This window comes from Typha angustifolia, chromosome 10 (genome assembly GCF_048772165.1).
Source record: "Typha angustifolia cultivar Huaian chromosome 10, ASM4877216v1, whole genome shotgun sequence".
In the NCBI taxonomy this organism is placed as follows: Eukaryota; Viridiplantae; Streptophyta; class Magnoliopsida; order Poales; family Typhaceae; genus Typha; species Typha angustifolia.
The window spans coordinates 8905644-8924605 of record NC_133248.1 but is presented as its reverse complement, the minus strand read 5'-3'; the positions used below and the strand labels follow the sequence as shown (position 1 = coordinate 8924605).

General features: G+C 36.4%; 2 protein-coding genes and 1 long non-coding RNA gene across 8 annotated transcripts; 1 reads left to right on the top strand and 2 right to left on the bottom strand.

The window, feature by feature from the left end:
• The first annotated feature begins 5466 nt into the window (after positions 1 to 5466).
• Positions 5467 to 11291, top strand: LOC140768524 (uncharacterized). 4 transcript variants are annotated; one of them, XM_073108829.1, is made up of 4 exons: positions 5467 to 5692; positions 6738 to 6900; positions 7668 to 10261; positions 10729 to 11291. In XM_073108829.1, the coding sequence occupies exons 3-4, from the start codon at positions 7675 to 7677 to the stop codon at positions 11079 to 11081; spliced, it is 2940 nt and encodes a 979-aa protein (XP_072964930.1). In that variant the 5' UTR covers positions 5467 to 5692; positions 6738 to 6900; positions 7668 to 7674; the 3' UTR covers positions 11082 to 11291. The 4 variants fall into 4 exon arrangements, with proteins under 4 accessions (XP_072964930.1, XP_072964929.1, XP_072964928.1 ...); XM_073108828.1 differs by having other exon boundaries at positions 5467 to 5698; XM_073108827.1 differs by lacking the exon at positions 6738 to 6900.
• A 148-nt stretch (positions 11292 to 11439) lies between these two features.
• Positions 11440 to 14626, bottom strand: LOC140768526 (amino acid permease 8-like). 3 transcript variants are annotated; one of them, XM_073108831.1, is made up of 6 exons: positions 14527 to 14626; positions 13916 to 14149; positions 13743 to 13836; positions 13278 to 13626; positions 12964 to 13191; positions 11440 to 12873 (listed from the first exon to the last, which is right to left on the bottom strand). In XM_073108831.1, the coding sequence occupies exons 1-6, from the start codon at positions 14579 to 14581 to the stop codon at positions 12442 to 12444; spliced, it is 1392 nt and encodes a 463-aa protein (XP_072964932.1). In that variant the 5' UTR covers positions 14582 to 14626; the 3' UTR covers positions 11440 to 12441. The 3 variants fall into 3 exon arrangements, with proteins under 3 accessions (XP_072964932.1, XP_072964933.1, XP_072964934.1); XM_073108832.1 differs by having other exon boundaries at positions 14502 to 14615; XM_073108833.1 differs by lacking the exon at positions 14527 to 14626 and adding an exon at positions 14234 to 14391.
• Positions 14627 to 17495: 2869 nt separating this feature from the next.
• Positions 17496 to 18572, bottom strand: LOC140769119 (uncharacterized). The gene is made up of 3 exons (XR_012105854.1): positions 18397 to 18572; positions 18074 to 18199; positions 17496 to 17986 (listed from the first exon to the last, which is right to left on the bottom strand). It is a non-coding gene; the product is annotated as an uncharacterized lncRNA (long non-coding RNA).
• Between the last annotated feature and the right edge of the window lie 390 nt (positions 18573 to 18962).

Genomic DNA, 18962 nt, shown 5'->3' with positions numbered 1-18962 from the left:
AGGGTCTCTCTTTTTTAGTATTTGCTGCAGTAACACTAACAGAGCTAGTGAGTTAGCTGGAGTTTCAACTAAATTCTATAGAAATTCGTGAAACAGGGTAAGCAAAGAACAAAATGAGTCTTGCACAACAGAGTAATATCCAAAAGTCATGCATTAATTGAATGCTTTTATGCGAAATATAAAAGGTTTGTGTAGTATATATTTGTGTGCTTATTATATCTTAAGCATATTCTCTCATCTACCTCTCATGCAAACAGAATGGAGGTATAGATGAGCAGAATTTCAAGCAGAGGCATGAGCGAATATGCGCATTAAATTAGAGAGGAGTAATAAAGAGATGTCTTTGTTCTTCGATCGTTCTTATTCACACGCAGATTCTAATGTGATTCTTCTTCTTCTTCTTCTTCTTCTTCTTTAATTTTAAATTTGCTCTTTTTGAAGGAATTTTCTCATTTTTACGCTCTACGTAATATGCTTATTTTGGTTTACTCTTGGTCTTTTCACTAATTTTAATGCCGACTCTGCCGTTCCAAGATTTTCAAAACCAGGCCAAATACTGGGCTTTCTACAATTTAATAAAAGGAGAAGGGTCAAATTAGAAATAGTGAAAAAAATAGGGTCTATGATGAAAACAAATTTTTTGTATTGACTACCCTGTTTATATGCAATATTATTGTGTCAGAAAATTCACTTATACAGGGTCTTAAATGGAAATTTCACTAAAATTAAACAAATTTGCATTTAAAACCCTATATTTGTGAAATATCAGTGAATGTAAAATTCAACTATTTAGGGTGTTAAACGGAAATTTTGTTTTGCATTGATTACCCTGTTTTAGGCAATATTAGTTTGACAGAAAAGTCACTTATACAGGTTGTTAAATAAAAATTTTACCCAAATTAAGGGAATTTGCATTTAAAACCCTATCTTTGTGCAATATTAGTACACCAAAAATTCAATTACATAGGGTATTAAATGAATAAAACAAAATTTGGCATTCTGCACCCTGTTTCATGCACTATTATTTCAACAGAAAATTAACATATAGAAGGTGTTAAATAAAAATTTACTAAAAATTAATGGAATTTGCATTTAGTGACCTATATTTATTTAATATTATTAAACGAAAAATTCAATTACTTATAGGACGTTAAATGGAAACTTCACCAAAGTTACAATAAATTTGCACTCAGCACCCCATTTTTACGCAAATTCACTTATATATGTATGTGTTAAAGGAAAACTTCCCTAAAAATCAAAAGAAATTTGCATCTATTGCCCGTATTTAATTATTTACGCGACATTATCGAACTGAAAATTCGGTTATATATAGTGTATATGAAATCTTCACAAGAGAATATTGTTAATTCCATTAAGATCCTGTATTAATGCCATGATGATATTATTCGAACTGAAAATTTATATATATATAGATAGGGTACTAAATAAAGTCTTCACCAAAATTAAAGAATTTTAAAAAAAAATTTGCTAATATACATTCAGGCCTGAGAGAGGAGGGAAGCAACAAAAGAAATACACAATCTTTCCTCTCATGGATACGGACGGGGCAATGCCTTAGATTGTATAGGAGTATACATTCTTCCCTTCTTCTTCTTTATATATATATATATATATATAATTATTTTGAAGGAATTTTCTCATTATACTCTCTACAAAATGTGCTTATTTTGGTTTACGCCCTGTTTTTTTTTCACTAACTTTAGATAAATATGGTGTTTTCTACAATTTAATAAAAGGATAAGGGTCAAATTAAAAATAGTGAATTATGATGAAATAAGCATCGAGCAATTCAAAGTTTAACGGTCGGACCAGTTCGGATTACGAATGACTGAGCCCAGTTTATTTAGCGCCAGATCTCTTTCTTCCCCAAATTTCTCGTCGTCAATGAAACTCGACAGCTCCAAAACCCTAAATAAGCTTCCGTATCCCCAATTCACGCAGGTATGAGGAGGAGATTCTAACCCCCAAGAAGAAGGATCTGAAGAACAAGCGGAGGTTACCTCTTCTCCAAACCCATTCTTTTTCCCCCTCGATTTCTTGCTTATTTTGGTACATTGGTGGCCTAGGTTATTTATTAGCTCGTGCTCTCTCTGGACACTGTTAGAACATGATATATAAAAGTTATTGTTCTCTATTCGTTTCAGCTTTTAGGGCAATTAGCGAACTTTTTATTGTATCAGTGATTTTAGCTCAGCATTCCCTTTAGATAAGCTTTAATTTGCTCAACAATAGCTACCCAAATATGCTGTTGTTTAGTCAATATAATTTTTTTTTTCCATTCACTAATAGTTTGATAATAATGACACCCACTATTTCACTTCACAATTAAACATCCAATTCTTTTTTATAAGGCTAAGCTAACTTAAACGAGGCCAAGAAATGAATCAAATCAACTAATATTTAAGTATTATACTGATTCCAAAGCCTTGCACAGCTGGACAGCTCTATTCTAGAAGCAGGCTGTTAGAATTATGAGTTCTAATTCTAAGTACATTCGTAGCAACATTCTTAATTTCTTGAAGCAAAATATTCTCTATATGGGATAAAGGACAGTGGTGCCAGTGCATTACAAGCTGAATGATAATTTTCTCCTCTCCAAACACTATCATATATCTCTACATCAGCACATAACAGAAGAATGCATAGAGTATGGGATAGTGACATAATTTGTCCACAAACACACTAATGGATCTTTCTAATTTCCAAAGTGATCATGATCACATTGGAGCTTTTCATAATGCTAGAGTTCAAAAGTCTCACGACTATAACTCTACTTTATGTCAGACAACAAGGTCACTACTGTTATAGTCCATCCACTTGTTCTTTCTTTGACCAGTCATAAAAAGAACAGTCCAAGATTCTTATCTCAAGTGGATCCTTATGTGTATACTTATGTGAATGACCCACTACTTCCTTTGTTTTTGGCACTCCATATAGTTTAACAAAGATCATCTTTTTTGTAACAACAGTACAAAAACCTACGTGGTTTTGGCTCGACTAGAGATTATATATGAATCACTGCTGTCCATTTAGGATGGTCCATTGATCAAGATTCTCTTTTGATTAGGTGCCGGCCGAGTAAATTACTGGTCTTGGAAGGATTATTTAGACTTTAATTGATGTCCTAGTTAAATCAGTATCGTTAGGATTTGAACTTATGAAATACTCATAATATTTATTTGGTCCCCTTCAGGAACAAATCATAGATGCCATTGGTGATGGTAATGGCAAGAGAGACCAGAACATCAATTCAATAATTCAGAGAAGATGATAGTGACTTGGTGAGAGGCATATTAGTCTAGTTAGCTTGCCGCCCAGACACTAAGTTGATGTCATTAGATTTGGCAATGTGGCAAACATCCTAGAAATGGATGGCTTTCATACAGTGAATCCGATCTCTTTTTCTACCTTTCTTTTTTGTAATCATCTTGCATGATGCCAAAAGTCTGTCATGCTGGTAGTGTGTCATCCTATTATTGTCTTTGTATACATCACATTGCATACAAGCCAAGACTGTCATGTGTCTTTGCATGAACTTCTGAAGTTGGTCAAATATTCCACAGTGGCCTCTGATTTATATGTTTGGTGAAGTAAAGTTGTGTTAGTTTCATATTCCTCTCAAGTAATTCTAAGTGGAGATTACCATGTTATGATTTGGTTTGTACTCATATTCACAAATCCTCTCATGGCAAGAAGAAATATCTTGATATGTAATTTAACCCATGTAAGAATTGGAAAATCTAGTCATAGAAAATTTGGATGCAAAATCTGATGAAGAATTATTATAGGCCAATGATTGTTGGATAATTAGTATCTAATGCTTCCAATTGTGTGTGCTCTACTACTTCAATAAGAAAACAACCATTACTTTATTGTGTCAAAGGAACTATATAATATCGTGCCACATTGGCATTAGTCAAATGAAGGGCAAACATTCTCTTGTTTTTCGTTAAAAATATACTCAGCAATTTTCCCTTGGTAGATTAGGAGAGATGCCTTTAACTGATGACAAGGCTAAGGAGAGTTCACGAGACAAATTAATTAGTCTTCTTCGGATTTCCATGGAAGCATTCCACTCCAAAATCTTTATATCTCTTTGATGGAGGCTTGTCTGTCTTCAAGCGTAGCTTTGCTTTCTTTTTTCTTTTTTCTCCTCCCCCCTCCCCAGGACTCTGTTTTCTTTATACAGATAAACAACTTTTAGATCAATATGAGGAGGAACTAATTGATTAATAAACCTCCCAGGCTTTTAAAGAACAACACAAGTTGCATTGTGACCATGACTGTGAGCTCATCAAAGCCCTTTTGCAAGATCCTGCTATCCAATCTCCAGACACCGAGAAGTTGTTTATTGGCATAGCTTCCTATCAGCAAGGATTCAACAAAAGGAAATTTATGTTCTCCTCTTTCCAAGTGGATAGAAGTTGAAGGAGTTAGTTCTTGGTATTATGAGCTTAAGCTTATCTTCAACAAGGCAGAACCTTCCTCTTGAATTGCAGACTTAAAAGATAGTTCCTTTCCTTACTGTGTTTGGCTTATAATGAAACGAAAGAGATCAGTAGTTGGGTCATCAAAGTCATACCAGCACAACCATAAGTTTAAATTGTTTTATAAATATTATAGTTAATATTTGATAAATTTTCTACGTATATTTTGGATTTATTGTGATTTGTTTTTAAGAGAATTGATCCAGTTGTTTGATATATTTATGAAAGGTTAGCCCCTTTTTGTCTAACTATAATTACTTATTAGCTTAGAGTCTAAGATTGCACAAAAAATTTACTTAATATTTTGTGAGTATCTCAGATTAAATTACATGCCCATATGAAGATAACTCCATTGCATTGCATGCTTAGTCTTAAGCTAGAAAGTCTATAACAGTGAAATAAGAGCAAACGCTAGAGTAGACTAGGTTTTAGACCTAATCACCAATCATTCAGTATCTCATCGTAGCACTTGATATCTAATACGAATTGGACTGACCAAGAGAAAATTACAGATAACACCTCGGGTTTATTGTAAATAAAGTATTCTCATTTCATTACTTACAAATTAAAGTACTTTGTTAAAAACTATCAAGTGGTAGTCAATTTTATGAATGTAACGTTTATATATGATATTAGTAGTTTGGAGGCTTAGATTTAATTTTATTATACTGGAAATCGATGTTTTAGAGGTTTACATTTATCTATGAGGCATTAATAGGTGAGTTGATATATATATATTTTTTTAAAACAAATGAGAGGCTTAATTTATAAATAATAAAATATGAGAGCTTTATTTGTAATATACTCAATTTGTGGATGTTATTTATGATTTTTTTAATTTACGGGAAAAAAATTAAGAAAAGGAAAGGGGTATATTTGTCCTTTTAGATTGGATACAACAGGCTTTAAATAGTGGAGGAGAGGCGCCCACTTCTTTTTTCAGTGGGCTCTCTATAATTCCAAAAGCTCTTCTTTCTCCCTCCTCCATTCCTTCTTTGAGCTCTCTTGCCATTCTCCAGCCATTTCTACGATTTGGGTTTCCCACCGTGCGAGGCATGGAGTTTGGTTTCCCGCTTTGAGTCTCGGTGCGCAAGTTCACTGGAGTACAAGGGCTGCTTCGGAGGAGTTGGCTTGAAATCTCTGACAAATTCGCTATCTTTTAGTGGGTTTCCGTCAATTATCTGGTAAAGGTTCGGTTTTGAACTGCTTTTGGTTCTTTCTGTTGGTCTTGAGTTTGAAATTTAGGAAAGAATGGGAGAAGTTCTGTCGCCTTATGTTAAGCAGAATGCAATTGGTTTCTTCTTTCTTGAGTATCAGTCGGATCGTTCCTTTAAATGATAAGTTGTCTGTCAGACTATACTATAATTCGTTTCTAGACATTGGGACTGTGAAGACATGAATCGGAACTTGAGTTGAAATACATAATCCCTGTGGTACCATTACGATCCTAAAAGTATAAGGAGAAAAGATCATCATAGGACTAACTTCTCCTTCCTCAATTTAGAAACAAACTCAACTCGTCAGTCCTAGGATCATAGATGGCCAATCCTAATGAGGTAGATTCTTCATTTGCTGTTTTAGCTCATCTTAGATCAACTTAAATTCATGAGGAGTAAAATGAATGGATTACTTCACTTGTCAGATAATGTAAGAACAGTCAATTAGGCTTTAAATTATGAGATTTTTAATCAGCTTGATCAAGAGGAGTTCCAGTTTCCACATTCAGTAATTTTATATTATTTTTATTAAAACTTATCTAAAAGACTGAACAATTTCTTTTCCCTTGTAAATGGAACAACCAATTTTCCACAAAAGTAGAAGAAAGCACAACATGTACACATGTTTTGAATTTTTGTAACATTTGAGACTCTTAAGCATTTATTGCATATAGCAATCTAACAAAAAGATTTATGAAAATTACTTTTCTGTAACTAGTTGACTTGAAATTTAAGTTGCTAAAGGATAGTGTTGTTATCTTTTATAGTCTAACACTCTCCCTTACACGACCTTCTAACAGACCCAAGACATGGATATTGAATTAAATGGGTGAATATTTGCATTTTTAATGACAAACAGACTTGGTGGAATTTGATCTCATGACCTCCCTCTTTGAAACCATGTTTGATAATCAATAAACTGGTTGATCTTAAAGTCTTAAGCTGTTAGAGAGCAATGGTTTTTGTCATTTTATATTCTGACATAGACAAGGATGTATTTTGTATTCTGTAGGTTTTCCAGAATATGGTATAGAAAAGCTCAATGCGCATGACAGGAAGATACAACTATCTTCTATAATTGTTGATGGTCCTGTAAGATCAGTGGATAAAAGTAATATTTGATTCATAAAAGTGTGCAGCTTATAGTAGTATACAAAAGAAATCCTCTTGTCAAAGTGAGTTTAATTATTTTTTTTAGAAAGATGTAAGTTGCATTATACATTATAATATTGACTTTTAAAATAATTTTGTCTTTGTGTAGTGGCCTTTATTTCCTACAGACACCTATGGATCATCCACTAGCTTTTCTAGATAGTCCCTTCCAGTAGTTGTAGCTCATTTCAAACTTCAAAGGCAAAAAAGAGAACAAAAGAAGGATTTCATATATAATGCCTTCAAATTTCTTATTTTAATATATATAGAAAAAAAATGAAATTGCACAATTCCATCTGTGTAGACATTGTTGTCTAAAAAGGTAACTATATGTCAAAATTTCAAGCTTTAGATGGGCATATTTGCAAGTTTCGGACCTCTTGATTGTTGTGGTGGAAATGTTAGTCTTACGAGGGCTTAATTATCAAGGAGCATACATGCAAATAAATATATACTCAGGTATATCTGCTCCTAAGAGATCAGACTTCGTTTTCTTTTAAAAGAAAGATAGGGCGCGCCCCCCTAAAAGTAGCCCACCTTTTTTTACTAGAAATTTTTTTACTTTAAATTCCTTCATCATGCTTCTATATTAGTGTCTAACTCTATCTTAGGTTCATCAACTAGTGTGATGTTATTAGCAAACTATATACATCATTGGATATGTACAATGTAAATTCTCATGGTCTGCCATGTTGGAATATAATTTTACTCAATATTTCTTGCAAATGCTGCTTTAGTGTTTGTGTTTTCTGTCGCCAAAATAATATATTTTTTTCATCTATGTTCACAGGGATAAAATGAAGGTGGAAGATTCTACTTGTCATTACCGGTTCATCGCATTAATGTTAAAATTCAGCATTTTCCTTCATTTTTGGCCTATCCTCCACTTAGCATTTTTCCCAATCTCGACATCCCTGTCACTAGAAACCCAAGCACTCCTTGACATAAGAAGCCAACTAGATGATCCTATGAATCATCTTTACAGTTGGAATGAGTCTAAATCTCCCTGCCAATTTGTTGGAGTCAGATGCAACTTCAATTCTGACCAAGTGATAGGAATTTCACTTGTAAATTTGTCATTATCTGGCAACATATCACCGTCAATTTCACATTTGCGAAATTTAACTTCTCTGGAGCTAGGAGCAAATTCCATCTCAGGCATTCTTCCTCCTGAATTGGCCAACTGCACAAATCTTAGAGTCCTTAATCTCTCAACAAACAGTTTAACTGGCAAGTTGCCAGATCTTTCAAATCTGCAGAACCTACAAGTTCTTGACTTGTCGACAAATGGCTTTCATGGCAATTTCCCAGCTTGGGTTGGGGACCTAGAGGGCCTAATTGAACTAGGCCTTGGAGAGAACAGCTTTGAGGAGGGAAATATTCCAGAAAATATTGGAAATCTGAAGAACCTGACATGGCTTTTCTTGGGACAATGTAATCTCAAAGGGGAGATACCTGCCAGCATATTTAAATTGACATCACTCGGAACATTAGACTTCTCCCGCAACCAAATTTCAGGAGAATTTCCAAAAGCAATTTCATCTTTGCACAACCTCTTCAAGATTGAGCTCTACCAGAATAACTTAACTGGAGAAATTCCTCCTGAGCTTGCAAACCTCACCCTATTATCTGAATTTGACATTTCTCGCAATCAATTGACTGGAAAACTTCCTCCAGAAGTTGGTAACCTTAAAAAGTTGGAAGTTTTTCATGTGTATCGGAACAACTTTTGGGGTGAGCTTCCGGAAGGATTTGGAAGTTTGCAGGCTCTTTGGTCCTTTTCTGTTTATGAAAACAGCTTTTCAGGCGAATTCCCTGCTAATCTTGGTCGATTTTGTCCACTCAACACGATAGACATATCTGAGAACAACTTCTCTGGCGAGTTCCCGAGATTTCTATGCGAAAATAGCAATTTGCAGTTCCTGCTAGCTCTGGACAATAATTTCTCAGGTGAATTTCCAGATTCTTATTCTTCTTGCAAAACATTGCAGAGATTCAGGATTAGTCAAAACCACTTTACTGGGAAAATTCCAGCTGGGTTGTGGGGATTGCCTTATGCAGTCATCATTGATGTAGCGGACAATAGTTTTACTGGAGGGATATCTTCTGATATAGAAATTTCAGGTAGTTTGAATCAGCTGTATGTGCAGAATAATAAATTCTCTGGTGAACTCCCAGTAGAGCTAGGAACTCTTTGGCAGTTGCAGAAATTTATTGCTTTTAATAATAACTTTTCTGGTCAAATTCCGTCCCAAATTGGAAAGTTGAAGCAGTTGTCATTTTTGCATTTGGAAGGAAATACATTTACAGGATTGATCCCTTCAGAACTTGGTATGTGCAGCAGCTTGGTAGACCTAGACCTTGCACAAAACTTTTTAAGTGGTAATATTCCAGACACACTGACTTTTCTTATGTCTCTGAATTCGCTTAATCTATCTCAGAATATTATCAGAGGCTCAATTCCAGAGGGTCTACAAGCACTCAAACTAAGTTATGTTGATTTTTCTGATAACCAGTTATCAGGAAGGATTCCACCACAGCTTCTGCTGATAGCTGGAGATGGAGCATTCTATGGAAATGATGATCTCTGTATTGATGAGATTCCAGGAAGCCGGAGGTACTCTTTTTCTAATATAAGCTTTTGCAAGTGGAGCCACAGTCCTGGTGATCTCTCCGGAAAACAACTGGTTCTCGTACTATTCATATCGATAGCAACAACTGTTCTTTTAGCTTGTCTGGCATTTTTGCATTACGGAAGATTCAAGTTAGAAGAATCTCGTCGAAAGAGTGATTTGGAGGAAGATATGGAAAAGGGCCCAAAGTGGGTTCTGAAGTCTTTTCATCCACCAGAACTTGATCCAGAAGAGATATGCCATTTGGATGAGGAAAATCTGATTGGATCAGGAGGCACTGGTAAGGTTTATCGATTAGATTTGGATAAGAGCAGAGGGACAGTCGCTGTAAAGCAATTGTGGAAGTGCGATTATACAAATATTTTAATGGCAGAGATAAATTCTTTGGGTAGGATAAGGCACAGAAATATATTGAAGCTCTATGCCTTCTTGACAGGAGGAGGATCAGATTTTCTTGTCTATGAATACATGCCAAATGGTAATCTATATCAAGCACTTCGGCGGGAATTCAAGGGTGGACAACCGGAGTTGGACTGGAATAAGAGGTATAAGATTGCAGTGGGGGCTGCAAAGGGTGTTATGTATCTTCACCATGACTGTTGCCCAGCCATAATTCATAGAGACATAAAATCAGCTAATATTTTGCTTGATGAGGAGTATGAACCAAAACTCGCTGATTTTGGGATCGCAAAGGTTGCCGAAGAGTCAGAACTCAGTTGTTTTGCTGGTACACATGGCTATTTTGCTCCTGGTAAGTTTGCAGACCATGTGTGACTTTTCTCTATTGATGTAACTATTATTCCTCGTAGCTTAGTTATCCCTAATGAAAGAAATAGAATTAAATGTACCAATACTATAAGGATAATATTTTTTTAGTTTTACAACTGATTTCTTTAGCAATTAAGACTATGTGGATAGAAAAACTAGCTCTGTTAGTAATTCTTTCGGCTTTCTGTAATTGAAGTTATCCTATACATATTGACAATATCTCATGTCATCTAAGTACAGAAGCTTAAAGTTTTTGTCATACCATATTAAATCTTGATAATAGACATGCATAGCTCTTTGTTTCCTGATAGTCTCTCCTGATTTCACATGCATGCTTCAAAGATTGATTAATTCAACTATTATGGAATTAAACTTACATATTTTAAAGCTCTAATTGAACTAGTATGGAATTAAACTTACTTGTTTTGCACATTATTGGACATCTTGCAGAAATAGCATATTCTCTCAAGGCAACTGAGAAGAGTGATATTTACAGTTTTGGTATTGTCCTGCTAGAGTTGCTTACTGGCCGCAGTCCAACAGATTGTCAGTTTGATGGTGAAAAGGATCTTATATATTGGGTCTCAACCCATCTGGATGACAAAAATCTTGCAGAAGTTTTGGATCATAGAGTGTCTCTTTTTGCAGAAGATGATATGAAAAAAGTCCTGAATATTGCCATGCTTTGCACCACCAAGTTGCCATCCCTGAGGCCTACAATGAGAGAGGTCGTGAACATGCTTGTTGATGCCGATCCTTGTTTTGCGACAAAGAAAGCAGAGAAAAGTAGTAAGAACTGCTAGCTTTTTCTTAAGCAGTTCTTTCAGTTAGTGAGTTCGGGTTCCTTTTGGTAGATGACCATTGTAGGCATTGAGGCACTTCCAGGCTTTAGATGTTTTTCTTTAGCCATTATCAATAGAAGCATAGTTTAGTTTTGTCATGTAACTAAGCATTTTCCTGTTTTATCATCTGTACAGAAGCAATAGGATATCACATCTTTCTCATCATTACAATGCTGAAGTTTTATCAGTCTTAACTTCTCGCTCTGTTATAATGGTGTCCACCTGTGACTATGCATCAAGCATTTATGATGTATAGACTATAGAGTGGAATTCTATGAACTCATGAACAGCAGACAATGTGGAACAAGATTTTGGTATGAAGAAACCTGGAAATCTTTATCAGTGTTAGTTTGGTTATTTCCACAACCAAGGGATTTACTTGATTTTTCTTTTCTTACTGCTCATACTATGTTGGATTTCCTGCGATGAAAGTACTCCAGGCTTCTTATTCAATAGTACCATAAATTGGTAGTTATTTAAATCAATTTTCTGAAATAAGTTTCCTATTCTCAGATCATAATTTTTTCTAAGTCTACGATTTTTGGAGAACAGCTTATTGTGATATCTAATAGTCTGTCACCTCTGTTGCAAGAGCATCACGCCAAAGAGGACAAAAGAGCTTCAGACCATTGGAGCAGGTTGTGATGATATTTTCAATCCATTTTTACAATGTTTATGATCAGTGAAGTAAATTAGCAACTTTTATCTAGATCAATGCTATAAACAGCCTCTTTCTTTTTAATTTGAAATGGGGACTTAATGATGTTCCAATTAAATTGATGCCGTTGAGATTCAAATCTAAAAACACTCATTCAATATGAATCTTTTTAACTATGTGCGTACTAACCGATTGGCTACCGAAAAAGAGAGACATTTCTTACTAGTTGTGCAGTATTGCTCAAACTTACCTTAAGATGAAATCTCACTAAGATGAGAATGTGTCAAGGATCAAATTTTTGTTCTTCTCTAGGCTGACAACACATTCCTCCATTCTCCTAGCTAGACAGAGAATAAACGCAAACAAGCTATTCTGTTCATTGTTTTATCTTGTTCTTTTTTGCGTTGGATGCAGATATGTCAAATTCTTGAAAAGAAGTGCAAGGACACGAGGATTTAGCAAGTAAGCAGAAACAGCAGGTCAGCTCTCTATTCTAATTGCTTGCTCCTTAAGATCCACAACTACTATTTAACCCAAGAAGAACTCCTTCCATATTGTCAAGGCAAATTCTTGTCATCATCACTCATCTTTCTTCTCCTATACTCACCGTTGCGTTTTTGCTATCATCATGTAACTCATCCTTCACTTGAGCCTAACAAATCTTCAGCTCACTATCTTGAAAGGGGTAGCAGTTTTGAGGCTGTCCACAATGTCTGCCACGGAGCCAATGCTCACTACAACTGAAATCAGTAAACAGAACATGCTCAAGCTCTGCAGCAAGACCCACTTCTGCATTCCCTTACTTATCTTTTCCTGAGCCAAATGCATGCTTATCGGAAAATAAACCGTCAGTGGCCAGAAGCTCAATGCGCCAAGTAGCCCCAAGACTGCATTGAAGAATGGCACCACCATGGCCACAAATGTCGTTATGACGATGATCACCGACCGCAGGACGAGCTTCGAGAGTGTGAAGCTCAACAGACCACTTTCAACAAGTGGAAGTCTGACAGTGTAGACTCTGTGGATGAACTTGGCTTCTGGCCATCGCGAGGCGATTCTTCTCTCAATTGTAGCAAAGATTGGTTGCGCGTAAACCTAAATGAGGATTGATAAGAAGTAGTAAAGGATTAGCTCATGATGCTATAATTCAGCAAGTATAGAGTCTTTGATGCAATCAAAGTAGACCTGGTATGCTCCAACAAGATGGAGGATGATGCATATATTGGCGACATCTACAAGCCAGAACGGCTCATAGAATCCGAAACCAGTGAGGATGTTACCAGGAGCATAATTTCCAAATGCAGCATAGCCAGTGCATCCTAGAGAGAGGTAGAAGATGGTTGTGGCTCCGATTCCATACATTGCTGCCTTCTTCATTGTTTTGTTCTCTGGAGGTGAAGACTTCAATGTATCCTGCACAACAAAAAAAAGAAAGAAAAGAAAAGTTAAAATGATTCAATTCTCTGATACATAGACAATTTACGAATTTCAACAAGCACCTGGATTTCAATGAGGACTTCAGCGAAGGTGTATGCAAAGGCTATGTTCCCCAACGCTAGGAGGGAGTTCCATGTCTTCTTGGTGGAAGACAAGCCAGTACTGCCTGTTAACCTCCCTCTGGTGTTACCATGAGAAACCCATTTCGCAAGCGAAAGGCCAAGCCCGATGAAGGAGTAGGCAAACGACATGATCGCCGCCACCACCGACAGCCATGTTATGTTCTCCAAGCTTGGAAACTGGGAGAGGATCACCTGAACTACTCCAAACACCACCATGAGCATGGTTCCTGAGGCATCACACTTCGCATTGTGCCCATTTATATGAAAGCAGTCTGATCTCCTTATTGCACTAGTGATGCATGAAGACGGTAACAATTGTAACAATCTCAGTTAGTTAATTATAGATCAAATAATGGAATGCATCAAGTAGAGATATCAAATGACATTGCGATGATCATGGCTTACATCATGCTCGTAGTGGCTGTGATTGTGTAGCCTACCATGGTTCCCCACAAGTTCACGTACTGAGCAACTCCACACATGAAAACTTCTCTTCGACCTTAGAAGAAGAAAGTGTTTGTTAGCATGATAAGTGTGAGGAAATGTCAAGTAAAGGTTGTGAGGTTTTGGAAGAACACCTAGGTATGATCTGACTGCGTCCATGTATGTTCTATTTCTAGCTCCGGTAACCGGATCCGGTGATCGATATGAATTTGCCAGCAGTGTTGAGGTGTAGTAGGTGACGCAGGCGAAGCCGGCGAGCGCGAGTGGTCCGGCGACCCAACCCAGTTGCGCGACACTCCAAGCCAGGGCTAGCACCCCGGAGCCGATCACGGCGGTGACGATGTGCGCCGTTGCAGTCCACACAGTCCCTGAGTATTATAAGACATGATATTTATTATTAATCTTTTAGCTAATAACTTGAAACTTTTAATAAAGTTTGGTGAATTCCTCACCAAGTCGACCATCAAATTAGAAGAACATTATTTCTTTACTCCCTCTCTTTCTCTCTCTCTCTCTCAAAAAAAAGAAAAAGAAAAAAAAGAAAAGAAAAGAAAAAGAAAAAGAAAAAGAAAAGAATATCATTCTTGAGTTGACATCTTTCTCTTAAAAATCATTCTTGAGTTTAGAAGTTATCAAGTGACATACATAATAATGAAATAATTAAATAGAAAAAGAATACATACATATATAATAGAAATTTATATTGAGATCAAGGCATACATGAAGGTAGATCAAAAGATAGCACCTTTTCTACCATGATCATCACCCACTTCAATGTCTTCTATTATCATCTTCTCCATGTTTCTTTCTGGCTTTGCTCTCCAACCTCTCACGCAGTTCACATGAGATAGATATTGGAGTTAGTAGTAATTCTATATATAGAAGGAGAGAAATGGAGGGTAAATATGTCAGTTAATGCTCCAAAAAATGGGCAGAGTCCACGTCCAAAGCAAGAGAAAACGAGTTGGGGCTTTACGTCGGGATATAGAATTCTTCCATATATTCGGACTTTTATGACAAAAAGTAATGCTTCTGTGAATTTACGTACGCACCCTTATATATACATATGAGGGGTGAGTGTGACTCATGATATATAGATTAATTAGATAATTAGGCTAACAATATTTCTAATAAACGGATCTGAGCTAAAACCATATAAAATCCACTAAATACTAGGTCATTATTGTAACATAATTGTTAAGTCTTATCACGATAAAAGGTTATGAATTTAATTTCTTTGTGAACATTGAAGGTAATGTTTGATAGATTTTTCAAGAGGACGTATAAACACATGTTTTGAGCCTATTATTATGATTTGATCGATCTAATTATCTAATTTATATTTCCTGAATGATTAATCTAAGCTCATAAATTCTATCATGATACACTGGATAACGAGCAGATGTCAAAGATTTTGACTCGATTTTTTAAACTTTTACTAGCTTTTTGATACTACTATTCCAGTACAGTTACTTAAATGCTACTACCTTGCAAACCACTCGACTGACAACAATCATATACCATATGAGATGACTCTGGAATGACAATTCACAAAGAAAGGAGAATCATATGAATCATTTTTAGTTGTCCTACCATCAGAAACCATTCATTCAGTGGATGCTTAGGATGAATCTATACAAAAAAGGTGGCAAGAACATACAACAAGCTAGTGACACAACATTCTTCGTCTACTTTATTGCTAGTGTTGTCAAATGAGCACGTTGGCTTGTGAGCTGCTTGAGCTCAGCTTACTTCAAATTTGATTCAAACTCCCTTGTCTCAGCTTGCTTGAGTTCAGCTCGTTTAGCTTGTTATGATTTATTTATCGCCCCTCAAAAAAGAAGTCTTCTGTTGAGCTCTTCTTGTTTTTAGACTATTTCTAAACTCAATCTGAAGTTAGAATTCATCAAAAAACAGTTGATAACTATCCTTTGGACACTTTTAAAAACAACATAGTGAGGATAATAGATGTGTACGCTTCCACATATCACATATCTAAGAAAGCAAAGAATTTCTAAGCAATTGAATGTAAATGCCAGTTGTGGCGATGGAGATTGGAGAATGAAAGAAATACTACTTTGTCTTAGCGAAAGTAGAAAGCTAACAGATTGATAAGAATCTAATCTTTAGACAAATAATAACCAATAGATCATCAAAGTGCTATGTCTAGTGAGCGCATTATATATTAGCTGACAAGGATTGGAGTCTCAAAAAGATAACAATTTTATCAAATTTTGGGTGTCTGCAAAGGCTTGCTTCCACTAATTGTTCTAATATTGACTCTAAAAACAAGTTCAATGGCCTCTTTTTTGTATATTTATCCTCCATTTTTTTTAATTTGCATGTATATGTACCCTCAAAATGTCTCAAGATATACCTATGTATGGACATATATAGTTGTTCTTCTTTAAAACTTTAATTAATACATGCTTCCAAAGTTCCCAACCAAGTTCTGTGGCTAGATTGATTGAGGGGATAAATTAAGCCATGGGGTAGTAGTGCAGAATAAATGTTGTCTTTTTGCCCCCTCACTTTTGTCACATCATTTGTGTACGGATTCATCATTGTCCATAATTTACCTCCATTAAAGAGGTTAATATGGAGTGGTGAGCAACTTTTCTTTTTCCAATTGTAGAAGCTGGCTGGCACACTCACGAACTATACATGCTTACATAAATAAAATGGATTTCGCTCAGAGATTGTGCTAGAATAACCAATTAACCCAATTTTATACACTAAAAGTAGAGAAAGAGAATTCCTAAAAGGTCAAAAGGATAGGGCTATATTTATAATTCTTGTCTCCTATTGTGGTTTGCTTGGGAAATCCACTATGGTTGGCATGAAACATGAAGGCTAACAAATTCTGTTGGCTTTCCATCTGTTGACGTAGGTAGCGTGAGATTTGGATGACTTCAGAAATAATTAGGGGGATGAGATCACTGTGCAAGTGTTCTCTTTAATACTTTATGGCCATACTTATCTGCCAACCACTTACAACGTTTCTTTGAGTAGTTTTTCTCACATTCACATTCATTACATTTGTAAGGTATCATTGATATGTTATCTTAGAATTCGATTTGTTTAAGGAAGTTACCACCAGCATTCTGATTTCGAATGATTAAGATTGAAACTTAAAATGTTCTAAAGATTAAGCAACCAGTGAGGAAGTACCTTCTACAATTCAAATTTGAAAAGTCCATCATGCTTGATGTGGATAATGATGTCTGCAACTGATCCAATATTGGCAACAGCTGAGACAGAGACAGCCTAAGCTCATGAGTTGCTGCGCCATCCACTTCTGCTGTCCCCTCTTGATCTTTGCTTGAGTGATGTACATGGCCACAACAGACCCCAGCAAGCCAACAATTGTATTGAAGAATGGCAAGAGCATCGCCACCGAGGTGGTGAATACTAAGATATTCGCAGGAGAAGCTTGCACAGTGTGAATTTAGTGTGTTCGACTTATCGAAAGGAACTCTTGTGGAGTAGACCCTTTTAAAGAAGCCAGAATTTGGGAACTTTGTGTTGTGCAAATACCCAAATGGGTGAGGGAAGCGGAAGCAAAACCTTTTATATCAATATCAATATGAAAACTCCAAATACAAAATGCTAGTTGTAAAGAACTTCAATATCCAAGGTAATCACAAATATGAACACCAAATAGATACAAATTACAAAGAGAAAAGAGGGAGAGACGAGATTTACGTGGTTCGGCAAAATGCCTACGTCCACGGGCGGAGCAATCTTCAATGCAAATCATCAAATACAAAGAGTTTACAACTCTAATCTCACTCTCAACAATGGTGACTCTTCCCTACAAATTCCTTTCTCTTATAAAATGCCCACACAAAACCCTAAAACTCAACATTTCTATTTATAGAGCTGGTTCACACTGGATTTTTTCGCATCGTGTTCGAACGCCCTCGGGGGTGCGTTCGAACGCACCCAATATTAAAGCAGTAGAACCAAAGGGGTGTTCGAACACAAGAGGGGGCCATTCGAATGTTTGTAGAAATAACTGCTTTCGGGTTGGTCCGTGTTCGAACGTGGCTGGGCCGTTCGAACGCCTGCACAAAAGTCGGCTCTCGGGTTGGGTCACGTTCGAACGCGGCTGGGCCGTTTGAACACCTGCATCACCCAGTCTCTGTCTGGGAACTGCGTTTGAACGCCCCTAAAGCCCATTTGAACGCACCGGCACATTAAGCCTACAAAATATTGAAATCTGAATTTGAGCCAAATTCTAACAATTTTCTATCTTAGCGAAAAATTCACAACTTCACCAAATCACTTACCACCATTGCAAAGTGACTGCAAATCCCAAAATTGCACCGCCTGCAAATTTGCGTCAAATGACGCCAAATCCAACACTTCGTAGCTAGCCATTGCTCGTAGAATGCAAAGAGTGGCTATGCAAATATCTGAAACAAGTTGAACATAATCATATATTCAAGCACAATTCATCTAGTTGGTAGATTTTTTTTTAAGGATTAATTTGATCTCTTTCTCTTGTAACGCCATGCTGGCTACTCTTTAAGTTACATTTAATTCCCATTTATTCGTACACAAGAACATCAAAGGGCAACAACATAGTAGCAGCATTATGTGGATTACATACCTGATTTGCTCCAATGAGACGGATAAGAACAGCAAAGTTCGCTACATCAATGAGCCAGAAGGGTTCACTAAAGCCTGTGAAAATATTCCCAGGGGTATCATCTCCAAAAGCTGCATAGCCCACATAACCAAGAGAGATGTGGAATACTGATGTAGTTCCTATGCCACATGCTTGCTTTGTTCATCGCTTTATTTTCAGGTGGTGGAAACTTTAAAGTCTCCTTCAGAAACATGAATTTGCGAATAATGAAGTTGTGTGTATGAGTTAGGATACTTGTCAATGTGATCACTAAGAAACAATTGCATTTGCACATCATTATGATTGTATTGCCGTAAACAAGAACCTATAATATCAAGTACCTGTATCTCTATCAGAAGCATGGAGAAAGTGTATACAAAGGAAAGATTCCCAAGTGCTTGAAAGAAAGGCCAAATCTTTGTGGTTAAGGATCTAGTTCTGCCTCCTATCTTTACTCCAGATGACGTTCCTCTGAATTCAGCATCAGACAAGAAGTCAATTACGCACAAGTATAATCCAATGGCAGAATATGCAAATGACAGTGCCGT